The sequence below is a fragment of the Labeo rohita genome, chromosome 19 (assembly GCF_022985175.1).
Source record: "Labeo rohita strain BAU-BD-2019 chromosome 19, IGBB_LRoh.1.0, whole genome shotgun sequence".
NCBI lineage: Eukaryota > Metazoa > Chordata > Actinopteri > Cypriniformes > Cyprinidae > Labeo > Labeo rohita.
In genome coordinates this window covers 21,194,275-21,206,460 of record NC_066887.1, presented here as the reverse complement: position 1 = coordinate 21,206,460, position 12,186 = coordinate 21,194,275, and the positions used below count along the sequence as shown (strand labels likewise).

The 12,186-nt window shown below is 33.7% G+C and overlaps 1 protein-coding gene across 4 annotated transcripts in view; it reads right to left on the bottom strand.

Moving 5' to 3' along the window:
- The window catches only part of ext1c (exostoses (multiple) 1c), a 73,459-nt gene that overhangs the window by 10,803 nt on the left and 50,470 nt on the right, over positions 1-12,186 (bottom strand). For all 4 annotated transcript variants that reach the window (XM_051136904.1, XM_051136905.1, XM_051136906.1 and 1 more), the window contains exon 3: positions 1,650-1,743. In XM_051136904.1, the coding sequence (XP_050992861.1) occupies positions 1,650-1,743 (94 nt within the window). The remainder of the gene's footprint in view (positions 1-1,649; positions 1,744-12,186) is intronic.

Sequence of the window (12,186 nt, the reverse complement as noted above, 5' to 3'; positions counted from 1 at the left end):
ATTAAAAACAATATTTTATTTTATTTTATTTTATTTTCCTCAATCCCAAATCTGGTATAATTGTATTTTAGTTGCCACATTGCTTGGAAACCATACATATCCTACAGTTAGGATAATGGACTAATTATTTGTATTTATTTTGATAAGTATGCATAAAACTCATTATTAAGCACACATATTATTTTATTTTATTTTATTTTATTTTATTTTTAATCCTCAATTTTAAATCGGGTCTAATTGTATTGAAGTTTCCAGATTGCATAGAAACTATAAATAGCCTACAGTTAGGATGATGGACTATATTCATCTGTGTTTATTTTGATAACTATACGTAAAAAAATAACTCATTATTAAACACACATTATTTTGTTTTATTTTATTTTATTTAATTTTTTTAAATCCGGTTTAATTGTATTTTAGTTGCCACATTGCTTAAAAACCATAAATAGCCTACAGTTAGGATAATGGACTATATTAATTAATTAACTAATTAATTAATTAATTAATTATGTTTAATTATTTTATTTTAATAACTATGCATTAAAATATTAACTCATAATTAAACATTTTATTTTATTTTTTATTTTATTTTATTTTATTTTATTTTTTCCAAATCTGGTATAATTGTATTTTAGTTAAAATTAACTCAATAATAAACACATTATCTTATCGTATCGTATCGTATCTTATCTTATCTTATCTTATCTTATCTTCAATTTTAAGTCTGGTATTGATAATGCACTTCTAGACAGACTAGGCATAATTCTAAAATGTACTATTCTTGTTTTAAATTGGACTACAAAGTTTGCATACCAATATGTGATTTTGCATTGCAGTGCATTTTTTATATGCTGTTCTAGTAGTGTCTGTCCACAAATCTGCGAAAAAGTCCAGTCAATGGATTGATGAGACAGCAGCATGACTTATCTTAATTACAGGAATATGGATATAAATCAAAAGATGACATTATGTCACTCGCAGTCCGTAGGCTTGCGCCCAGAGATATCAATGTACCCACTGCTAAAAAAAAAATTAAAAGGAACATTGTGACTAGATGCATGAGTGTAGCAAGGCTGTAACAATATCCCACCTTGGATTCAAAAAAATATTTAGTGTCTGCACCTCTAAAATCCCAACTTTACCCCCGACTAGGTGCTGCTTGGCCTGAAATGTTTGAGAAGCTCTGTTCTAGAACTTTCAGCAGTGCAAGTAATTGCCAGTTCTTTCTGTGGCTTTGGCCGCCTCCAAAGAAAAGAGATCTATGGAACTCAGACAGGGGCTTATATGGAAAAGCACAGAGGGAGAAAAAGACAGAGGAGCAGAGCGAGGGAGTGCCGAAGAATCAGTGTGAGGGCCGAGCTGGCTGCCAAACCCACCGTTCTGTGGATTTATCCATTCAGCACGGCTCGGCAGAGTCGAAGCGAGGGCACCCTCCGTGAGCTTCCGGCCCTTTCACACACACCACCAGGACGCCAAGAATATATGCGCCTGGGAAGTCTTTCCACTCGGCGGCTAATGTGCTGTTTATCTGGGAGACTCCGAGACCTGACTGTTTTCATAATCTACCAAACCTTTCTTGCGTCTCTAAAAGGCTTGTTAAAGCATACTTGGCTCTAGTCAGTTTTCAGGTCAATTGAAAAATGTTTTACCTGCAAAGACTCCAGGAAACGGAACGACCCCAAACGCCGACCGCGGGGAACGAGACAGAAGGTGGAGTTGTGGAGCAGCTCTTGATAGTCAAATCTATGAGGGAAAATGGAAACAAATAAAATTAGGTTAAAATAAGGCTGTCGTGGCATAGTTATTTTTGCCGCTTTATAGGCTTTGAGCGGTTAAATACACACACTTGTATGTGTCAAAATGCCAGTGTTTACAAGTATCCTTGTAAACACAGTAATTCAGGTCTTAAGTGAAAGCAAACAGCTGAGAAAGTAAACACATGTAACAGTATACTGGATCCGGGCAGCTCTTAAAGTGACAGCAGTCTAATATTCATTGTGTCTGTCATTCATGTTAATCAAACAACAAAAGAGAGAAAATCTCTCACTGCTCTTGACCTTTCTTTATTAAATCACCTTTGTAACTTTAATAATAAGAAATATACATTTCATTTACATTAATAGTGAAGAATATGCAGTGTTTTTATACATTTGATTACTTTCTAGAATGTATGTAGCATTTCTTATTTATTTGTTCTACTGTAGGTTTTTTCGTCCTATTGGTTGCAATTAGTTTCTTATTCTTTTTTTAATCGCTGACTGTTTACTTGCCTTTGGTGAGCTTTTTTAGGCTAGTATTAGTTTTTTGTGATTTTGACATTGGTGACAAGAATTATGAAAAAATATCATAAAGACCCTATTTAAAGCAAAAATAAGTGTTTTGTGAGACATAAAGTTACCGTGAAATAAAATTACTTATATCGTGATATAAGATTTTAGTCATATCGCCCACCCACTACCATTCAGAAGTCTGGGGTTGGCGAGATTTTTTTAATTATTTAAGAAAAAAGTATTTTATGCTTACCCAAGCTGTATTTATTTGATCAAAAACACAGTAAAAACAGTAATGTAATATTAAAATATTATTTTTTTAAAATATATATAAACATTTTAAAATGTAGTTTGGCGCTCAAGAAACATTTTTATTATTATAAATGTTAAAAACAGTTGAATATAATATGAATATAAAGGTAAAAATAACAGCATTTATTTAAAAAAATAAAATTTATAGTAAATAAAAATATTAATTTCTTTAAAAACATTATAGACCCTTAACATTTTTATAATATAATATAATATAATACAATATCATATGTGACCACAAAACCAGTCATAAGTAGCATGGGTATATTTGTAGCAATAGCCAACAATACATTGTATGGTTCAAAAATATCAATTTTTCTTTTATGCCAAAAATCATTAGGATATTAAAAGATCATGTTCCATGAAGGTATTTTGTAAACTTCCTACTGTAAATATATCAAAACTTAATTTTTGATTAGTAATATGCATTGCTAAGAACTTCATTTGGACAACTTTAAAGGCAATTTTGTCAATATTTAGATTTTTTTGCACCCTCAGATTCCAGATTTTCAAATATTTTTTAGATTTTCCAAATATTGTCATATCCTAACAAACCATACATCAATGGAAAGCTTATTTATTCAGCTTGCATAAGATGCATAAATCTCAATGATCCTTAAGACTGGTTTTATGTCACATATAATATAATATAATATAATATAGTGAGCATGCTCTGACAAACTGATATGTGGGATTCATATAAATGATAAAAGTTTGAATCTGTCTTTTTCCCCCCCTATATTTCCTCCATCATTTCCTGTTTCTTTTCTTTCTGTGCTATCAAAGTGTCAAAGAAGCTGAAAGTAAAATGAAAAAACACCAACATTAAGGAAACCCATTACCCAGTGCAAAGAACAACCGTTCAAAGGCTGTTTAAAGAGAGGCTCTTTGAGAGCCACACTGGCACCACTCAAAATGCAGCCATGCTTAGAAGGGTGTTTTGATCCAAGCAAGCCATCGTCTTTGCCTCGAGCTGTTGTCCCTGGCAACCATTTATGGTTTCTAAGAATACGCTGAATCCAGAAGCTTTGTGTGATTGCCACCGCTGGATGATAAGTGAGGGTGAAGGTGGGAAAAAAACTGCGGTTGACCCAGAGTGTGTTAATGAGTATGGAAATTGGGTATTGTACAACAGATCTGATCCCAGATAGATGTTCTGTCAGCACAGCAAGTGCTGAGCTGCCATCTGCCCCGAACAGAAAAACATTTCATTGATGCGGCCTGACATATTCAATATTAATTGTCTGGGGAAAGTAAAAAAATGAATAATGTAAACTAAATGAATAATGTATTCCTCAAGGGCCTTGCAAAGTAACTTTAGCCATCATTGTCAGTGTTATTATTGTTAACTACATATAAATCTAAAACTACTAAAATATTTTTAGTAATTGCTTAAACTAATATAAAAACAAAAACTCAAAATGATTCTGAGAGAAAATTCCATGCAGGTCTAGCACTCCTAAAATTTGTGGTTAGTTCTTGAGAAGCTGTTTATATCATTCTCCAGCTTTGTATATTCTCCTTGTCAACATCTCTGCCGTGTCTATGAACTTCTCATTGACACGTAAAAATGTTTTGCTTCTGGTCGAAGTGTTAGAACTGTGTGTGTCTGTGCTTACAGGATATCATTTGAGCCTCAATTTTACTGTAAGACCCCTCATTTTGCTTGGCTCCAGGTCATCCATGTGTGCGTAGAACCGTTACAAAGCTGAAAGAACCCAATGTTCCCCATCCACCCAGCAGAACAAGTCCACGCCGCCGAAACCTCCAACGGGAGTGTAAACACACTTGTATGAAAGCGTCTCTATCTCCATTTAGCAGGAGGTGTGTTTATTTACCGGAGAGCCAGTGGAGTAAACACTGCTACCATACATCTTTCTGTCTTGGCACCCCTCTCAAAGCACTCTGGGAATTAAGAGCCAATCTAACATCTCTGCCTTTCAATTTTTCAGTTTTTTTTTCAACATGCATCATCTGAGCATCCAGAGTGCATTTTCACAAATAAATAAAAATGACAGAGCACTTGTATTAAATTCGGACATAGAAACCCTAAAAAATACAGTTTCTGCAAATGCTTCCTGACTTTTTTATTTTGCGATATTGACTGACTGATTGTACATCCCGCATAATGCACTGCAGCAAAAAATACATAATTGGACATTAAATATTAATGTGAGTTTAAATGACGGTATTATGCATTAAGGAAAAGAGGACAGGGTGATATGAGAGACATGAAACATCTGCATGGCAATAGTGAATTATACAGCTCATACTGAACTTGAATTTTTCAGATCATCAGTCATCAAAGCGTGGTAAATATTAGTCACAGACATGGAGATTTACTTTAAATTTCACTAAGCTGATTACTCACTAAAAACTCCCATAGATCATGTTTTCATGCCATTTTAAATCTTATTTTGACGTAACAAAGTGATTATATCGAAGTGTGCAAGTTGTGTACTTAGTTCTTTAAAGTAGTCTTCCCATTAACGCCATTTTATTGCGGAACGTGCACAAGAGGAGGGATTTATTGCATTAACCAATCAGAGCTGAACACAACCGGTTATATACAATATATACAATCATATCTTACGTGACTTTCCCCAGCCATTGGGGACACTGAATAAAGAATTAAAAGAAAAGGTAACAGTGACTTTTTATTCTCACAGTTCTGACTTTTTTCTTGCAATTGTGAGTTTACATCATGCAGTTCTGACTTTTTTTGCAGAATTGCGTGATATATATACTTGCAATTCTGGCTTTTTTTCTCAGTATTGCATGGTATACACTTGCAATTTTGACTTTTTTCTCAGAATTGTGATACAAACTCGAAATTCTGACTATTTTCTTAGAATTGCATGATACAAACTGGCAATTCAGATTTTTTTATCCTATGACTGTGATACAAACTCGCAACTCAGACTTTTTCTCAAACCTGCATGATACAAACTCGAAATTCTGACTTTTTTTTTTCATTGCGAGATACAAACTTGCCATTTGGTCTTTCTTCTCAGTATTGCATGATATACACTTACAATTCTGACTTTTTTTCTCAGAATTGCAATACAAACTCAATTCTGAATTTTTTCTCAATTGGGTGAGACAAACTTGCAATTCTGACTTGTTTTCTCAGATTTGCATGAGATATACTCGCAATTCTTATTTTTTTTTATCCTAGAATTGTGATACAAACTCGCAATTCTGACTTTTTCTCAGAACTGCGTGATACAAACTCGAAATTCTGACCTTTTTTTTTTTGAATTTGCAAGATACAAACTTGCAGTTTGGTCTTTCTTCTCAGAATTGCGTGATACAAACTTAAAATTCTGACTTTTTTTCTCAGAATTGTAAAACAAAATGGCAATTCTGACTTTTTTTCTCAGAAATGCGTGATAAAAACATGAAATTCTGACTTTTTTCTCAGAATTGCAATACAAACTCAATTCTGAATTTTTTCTCAGTTGTGTGATACAAACTTGCAATTTGGTCTTTTTTCTCAGAATTGCATGATATACACTCGCAATTCGGACTTTTTTCTCAGAATTGCAATACAAACTCACAGTTCTGAATTTTTTCTCAATTGTGTGATACAAACTCACAGTTCTGACTTTTTGTTTTGCGAGGTACAAGCTTGCATTTTGGTCTTTTTTATATGTATGTATGTATGTATGTATGTATATCCAATCATATTGTTATGGAGGCTTGCCTCCTCCCATGTGACTTTCCCCATTCATTCTCATATATATACTGTATATACATATATACTTGAAATTGTCATTTTTTTATGGTTACATTTTAGATCAATCTGAATTGAGCACTAACCAGCATAAACTAGCCTGAAAATGTACACGAATATAAGCAGATCTTTTCAGCAGAGAGTGTTCTGATACAGGGAGTGTAATGGGTGGTTGTTTACCCTGCAATCATCAGAGCTCTTTACGCACTCATTCGCTGTAAGAGGCTGGATTGTTAGGAGACGCTGTAATCTGCTCTTCTGTTTACTACCTGTTAAGAGAACTGCTGTTTATTAGCTAATACATCAGTCATCTCTGAGTGTCTGTGATGAAGAAAAACGAGGCAGGGCTGGTTTATATGCACAGCGTGTTTTATAATGACGCATGTGGTTGTGTGCGGTAGCTTTGGCCCGCTGCCGTACCCCACTGTGTGTGTTCCTCTTCTGTCTGCTCTAGTGTATTTTAATGAAGCCATTTACTCGCAAATAGTGGAACAAATAAATCATTTAACAGTGTTTTGTCTCTAAGAGCTAATAAATGGCATTCTCGTGCATTTACCGGCACATGCGTGGAATGCGGCCAGTTCTGCTGGGATATCTGTTCGTGTATGTCTCACTAAAGTGGTCATGAGATAACAAAATTACATCAGATGTATCTCAATTCTGTACCGTCGTCATGTGGGAGTGTCTGTGTATGCTCAGGGTTTTAATGCACTGTCTAGTCACAGTTGTAGACTAAATTTCAGTCTGCTCCTCACATAAAGCTGTCCCGTGACTTAAGAAGCCTTGAATATAGTACATGAGTCATACAGACTACTTTTAACACATTTTTTGGTTCTTTTTAAAGCTCAAAAGCAACTCTCGCTATTCATTATATGGATCAGCCAGGACAAGGAAGAAAAGTCTTACAGGTTCAGAACGTTATGAAGGTGAGTACATGAAGTATTAAGTAAAATTTAAGTAAATGATCAATCAAAATATATGGAAGTCCATTTCGGCTTCTAAATAAAAAATAAAAAAAGGTAAATGCGAGTTTCCATCGATTCTGCCTTTTTTCTCAGAATTGTGTGATAAATTCTCAACTTTGTTCTAGGATAAAATTGTGAGTTATAAAGTGTGAGATATAAACTTACTTTTTTCACAGAATTGAGATATAAACTTAGTTATAAAGTCAGAATTGAGGGCTGTAAACTCATAATTGTGAGAAATAAAGTCAGAATTTGCAAGATAAACAAACCTGAATTATGAGATAAACCATAAAATTCTGCATTTTTTTAAACAGAATTGTAATACAAACCTCCAATTTTGCATTTTTTTCACAATTGTGCAATATAAAATTTGCTACAACAAGATATAAACTTGGAATTCTGAAAAAAAGTCTAAATTGTGAGGTTTTTATCCAGAATCATGACATATAAACTAGTTGTGAGTTATAATGTCCAATTCTGACAGCAGAAAAGACTGATATTTCTCAGAATTTTCACAATTCTGACTTATTTCACAAAAATTTGACATATTGCACAATTCTGACCTAATAACTTGCAATTGTGTGAATTTTTTTTTAGAATTGTCAGTTTCTACCTTGCAATTTCTGACTTTTTTTCCTGATTTTTAATCTTGCAATTGTGAGTTTGTATCACAGTTCTGAAAAAAAAAACAGAATTGCAAGGTTATAACTCGCACTTTTGACTTTTTAACTCACAAATACCAGTTCGTATCTCATAATTCTGAGAAAAAAAGGCAGAACTGCGTGATTAAAAAGTTGCATTACTTTTTTTTAAAAAATTCAGGCTTCCATACTTATAAGAACAAAAATAGGTAAAAAATTACAAATATTTCACTCAAAAAGACTCTGAAAGACTTCCTAAAGAAATCAGTGTTTTTGAACAAATCAGTTGAGTGAATGATTCATTACCTCACTCATAAGTTGCATCCAAATATGTATACATCCCTACTATAGTAGGCAAAAAACAGTACGTGAAATTGCATTTCTGAATTCACAGTTTTCATAAAACAGTCGGTGCATACACACATTTATACGATATGGAACATACTCTTTTAACGCTCACGAAAGTGTTTTTATTCAAGTGAAGTACCTACTCAGTATGTGACACAGCTATAAAAAAGTTCACTTGTTTTGTTCGTCAATGAATCAGTGTTTTTGAACAAAATGACTAAGTGAATAATTCAATGACTTACTGTTAAGAACAGTCAACAGTTCATTCCTCAATAAATTAGCATTTTTGTTTAAATCTGTTCAAAGAACAATCCAAATGGCGTACTCATAAAGACAGTCATCGATCAGTTATGGATCAGTTATCGCCACCTACTGGTGGAACAGAAAGATTCACTAAAAAACTAAACTAGTCTCTGCTGCTATCTTATCATTAACAGAAGAGCAACAACAGAAACAAACAAAGACATATTTAGCGGGGTGTCTGAGTCAGCTAAATGTGTTTGGGTTCCCCTGCTAAGTAAACTCAGGGTCATGCCATACTCCGTTAAGAATAGATAGCTACAAGTGTGTGTCTGCTGTTATCTCTGTTCATATATGGCAGAAACTTCATGTGTGTGAGTGTATGTGTGTGTGCATACACAGGCATATGCTCAAAAAAGCACAACTTGCAGACTTGCTTCTGATATCTACCTTCTCCAGGGGGAAAAGTGTGTGAAATATTTAAGATAGAATATGAAGGAAATCCCTCTTTCTCTCTTTCTCTTTTGGCTTCACACCTCTATTTCGCTCTTTACTTATTTCCCGTTTCAGGTTGCTACTTCCTGTCAGGTTAGCTAGTGCCAGTAGCTGGTCTCTCTCTCTCGCTCTCTCTTTCTGTTATTGAGAGGAGCACTGAGGGGGCAGCTGTTGTGCTGTCTGTGTATCAGAGCCGCTAAACATTCCCTGGCTGCTCAGCTGTCATCAACGGCTGTGGACCGGAGGCCTCTGTATGCGTGTGTGTGTAAGAACCAGTGTGTGAATGAGTGTGGGTGAAAGAGAGGCTGTTTGTGCTGAAAGTGGTGAGTGTGAAAGATAGTATTCATACTGGTGAATGCTGATGATTTGAACTTGTATCCATGCACACTGTATACCCGTAAAGGATGTGCAGTATTTATTACGACTGGCAAAGTTCATTTACGAGATGTTTACATTTATTGTGTGCAAGTTTTCAAATAAAAATAAAAACTTTTAGTGCAATATGCAGAGGCAACTATAAGTAAATCATTTGTTGAGGTCAGTAAGATTTCTTCTGAGAGAAATGAATACATTTTTTCAGCAAGGATGCATTAAATTGATCAATAGTGACAGTAAAGTGATTTATAAAAGAATTATATTTCACGTAACTGCTGTTCTTTGAGCTTTCTGTTTATCAAAGAATCCTGAAAACAGTGTATCACAATATCCATAAAAATATAAAGCAGCAAAACTATTTTCATCAATGATAATGATTATTGAGCATAAAGTAAATAAAGTAAATAAATCACAATTAAAAATATAAAGTAGAAAACAATTATTTTAAATTGTAATACTGTAATATTTAAAAAAAAACAGTTTTTTTTTATGACAGCAGGTTAAAAACGATAGATTACAAGATTAAAGCCGTAATATTTTGAGAAGTCAAAATTACGAGAATAAAGTTATAGCAATACAAGAATTAAGTTAAAATGTTTTAAGAAAAAAGAAAAAATTATGAGAATTAAGTCAAAATATTTTGAGAATATTAGCAAAAATCATACCATGTCTCATATATACTCGCAGCAACAGTATGCTTGGAAATAATATTTCACGTCTTCACGTTCAGGGCATTTTGAATGTGATTCATATAGGATATTCTCCCGAAATATGATAACTTTAATCTCGTAATTTTGACTTTATTCTTAAATTTTTTTTTTTTTTAATTTATTCTGGTTATTTCAACTTTATTCTCATATTTTGACTGTATTCTTGTCATTTCGACTTATAAAATATAAATTATTCAAAATATTTCATCTTTATTCTCAAAATGTTTTGACTTTATTCTCGTAATTTCGACTTTATTCTCAAAATATTTTTACATTATTCTTATAATGTCGACTTTATTCTCAAATATTTTGACTTTATTCTTGTAATTTTTACTTTATTTTCATCATTTTTCCTTTATTCTCAAAATATTTCAAGTTTATTCTTGTAATGTCGACTTCATTCTAAAAATATTATGAGTTTATTCTGGTAATCTTGAACTTTTTTCTCAAAAAATTTTGACTTTATTCTTGTAATTTCGACTTTATTCTCATAATGTTGACTTTATTTTCAATATATTTTTACTTTAGTCTCGTAATTTCGACTTTATTTTCATAATTTTTACTTTATTCTCAAAATATTTTGAGTTTATTCTTGTAATTTCGACTTTATTCTCTAAATATTTAGACTTGATTCTTATATTGCTAGGACTTTGTTCTCGTTATTTTGACTTTAGACTAGCACTAAAATGCTGCTTTTGTTTTACTGTATTTTTGATCAAATAAATGTTATTTATTAAATGTTAATATTATATATAACATAACTTACATGTAGTTTGAGCACAAAGAAGCACAAACAGTCTGTTCTGATAAAGTCACAGAAGAAAAAAATCTACAAGGGAGAAGAAAAACCTTCCCATATCTTGAAATCTAAGTCTTTCACCACAAATTCATCTGTCACTTGGTAGAAGCGAGACAAATCAGACAGACGGCAACATAGACAGGTTATGTAACATATCTCTTATTCTCAAAAAGCAATTGCATTTTGCAAGGTAAAAGAAGATATGACCCTGACTACATGAAAGATGGCGGTTGGGTACTGTATTGGGTCACCACTTGATGTCCAATATAAAATATGGGTCCTGATGCAAAACCAGTTGATGTAAAGGACAGACTCATACACCTTGCCTCAGGCTCTGCTTCTGTGCTGCAGTTATTGAAGCTTATAAAGCACTGATGCAGAGACAAGACAGATTGAAGCTGTCTCACACACACACACTCACACGCACAGATGGGGTGTGTCCTGTCGTCTTTGACAGACAGCCACCAGTGGACTGCTGATCTTCATCTCTCATCCGTTGCAGAGGGACAAAGGTCATGTGTAAATCATTCTCTCACTTCCTCTATCTCGCGCTCTCTCTCTCACACACACACAAACCCTCTGTCCTTCTCTTGCTGACTGCAGGATTAGATATTTAATCTGGTTTGTACTGGCCATGCGTATGTATCGGCATACAATGCAGCTCAGGGCAAAACCATTCAATTAAAATATTCTGTCGGACAGAGAGAGAGAGACGGTTGAGGGACATTTTAGATCTCCATTCAAATTCACACTAATCTACTTCACTGAAGTCCCAAGAACACATGTAGGACATTTAAATATCAACAAGCTATTATTCTGACAAGAGCTGTTATTTTCACATCACGTAACATGAAATTACGATCAGTAAAATTAAATAGCAGACCATTTTACTGTGATATTCTTTTCAGGTTCTATACGACTCTAGGCTAAAGGGTGATTACACGGAAGACCGAAATAACGTCACATACCCACAACAGAAATGTATAGGCAACAAGGGTGTGTCTCCAAAGGCTATTTCCAGCCCTGGAGTCAGACAATCTGTTATTATCAGCTCTTAATGTATTGTGAACCATTGTGAGAGTTAGCAGCACAGTGATTGCCACAGTGTGAGGAACAGCGACTGCCTTCTGTCTTTTTCTCTCACCAAACTTTATTGCTATTGCTTGTTTTTATACAGTTGTTAATATATATGTGAGATAAAAAGTTTACATATACCTTGCTGAATCTGCAAAATATTATTTTACCAAAATAAGAGGGATCATACAAAATGCATGTTATTTTTTTATTTAGTACTG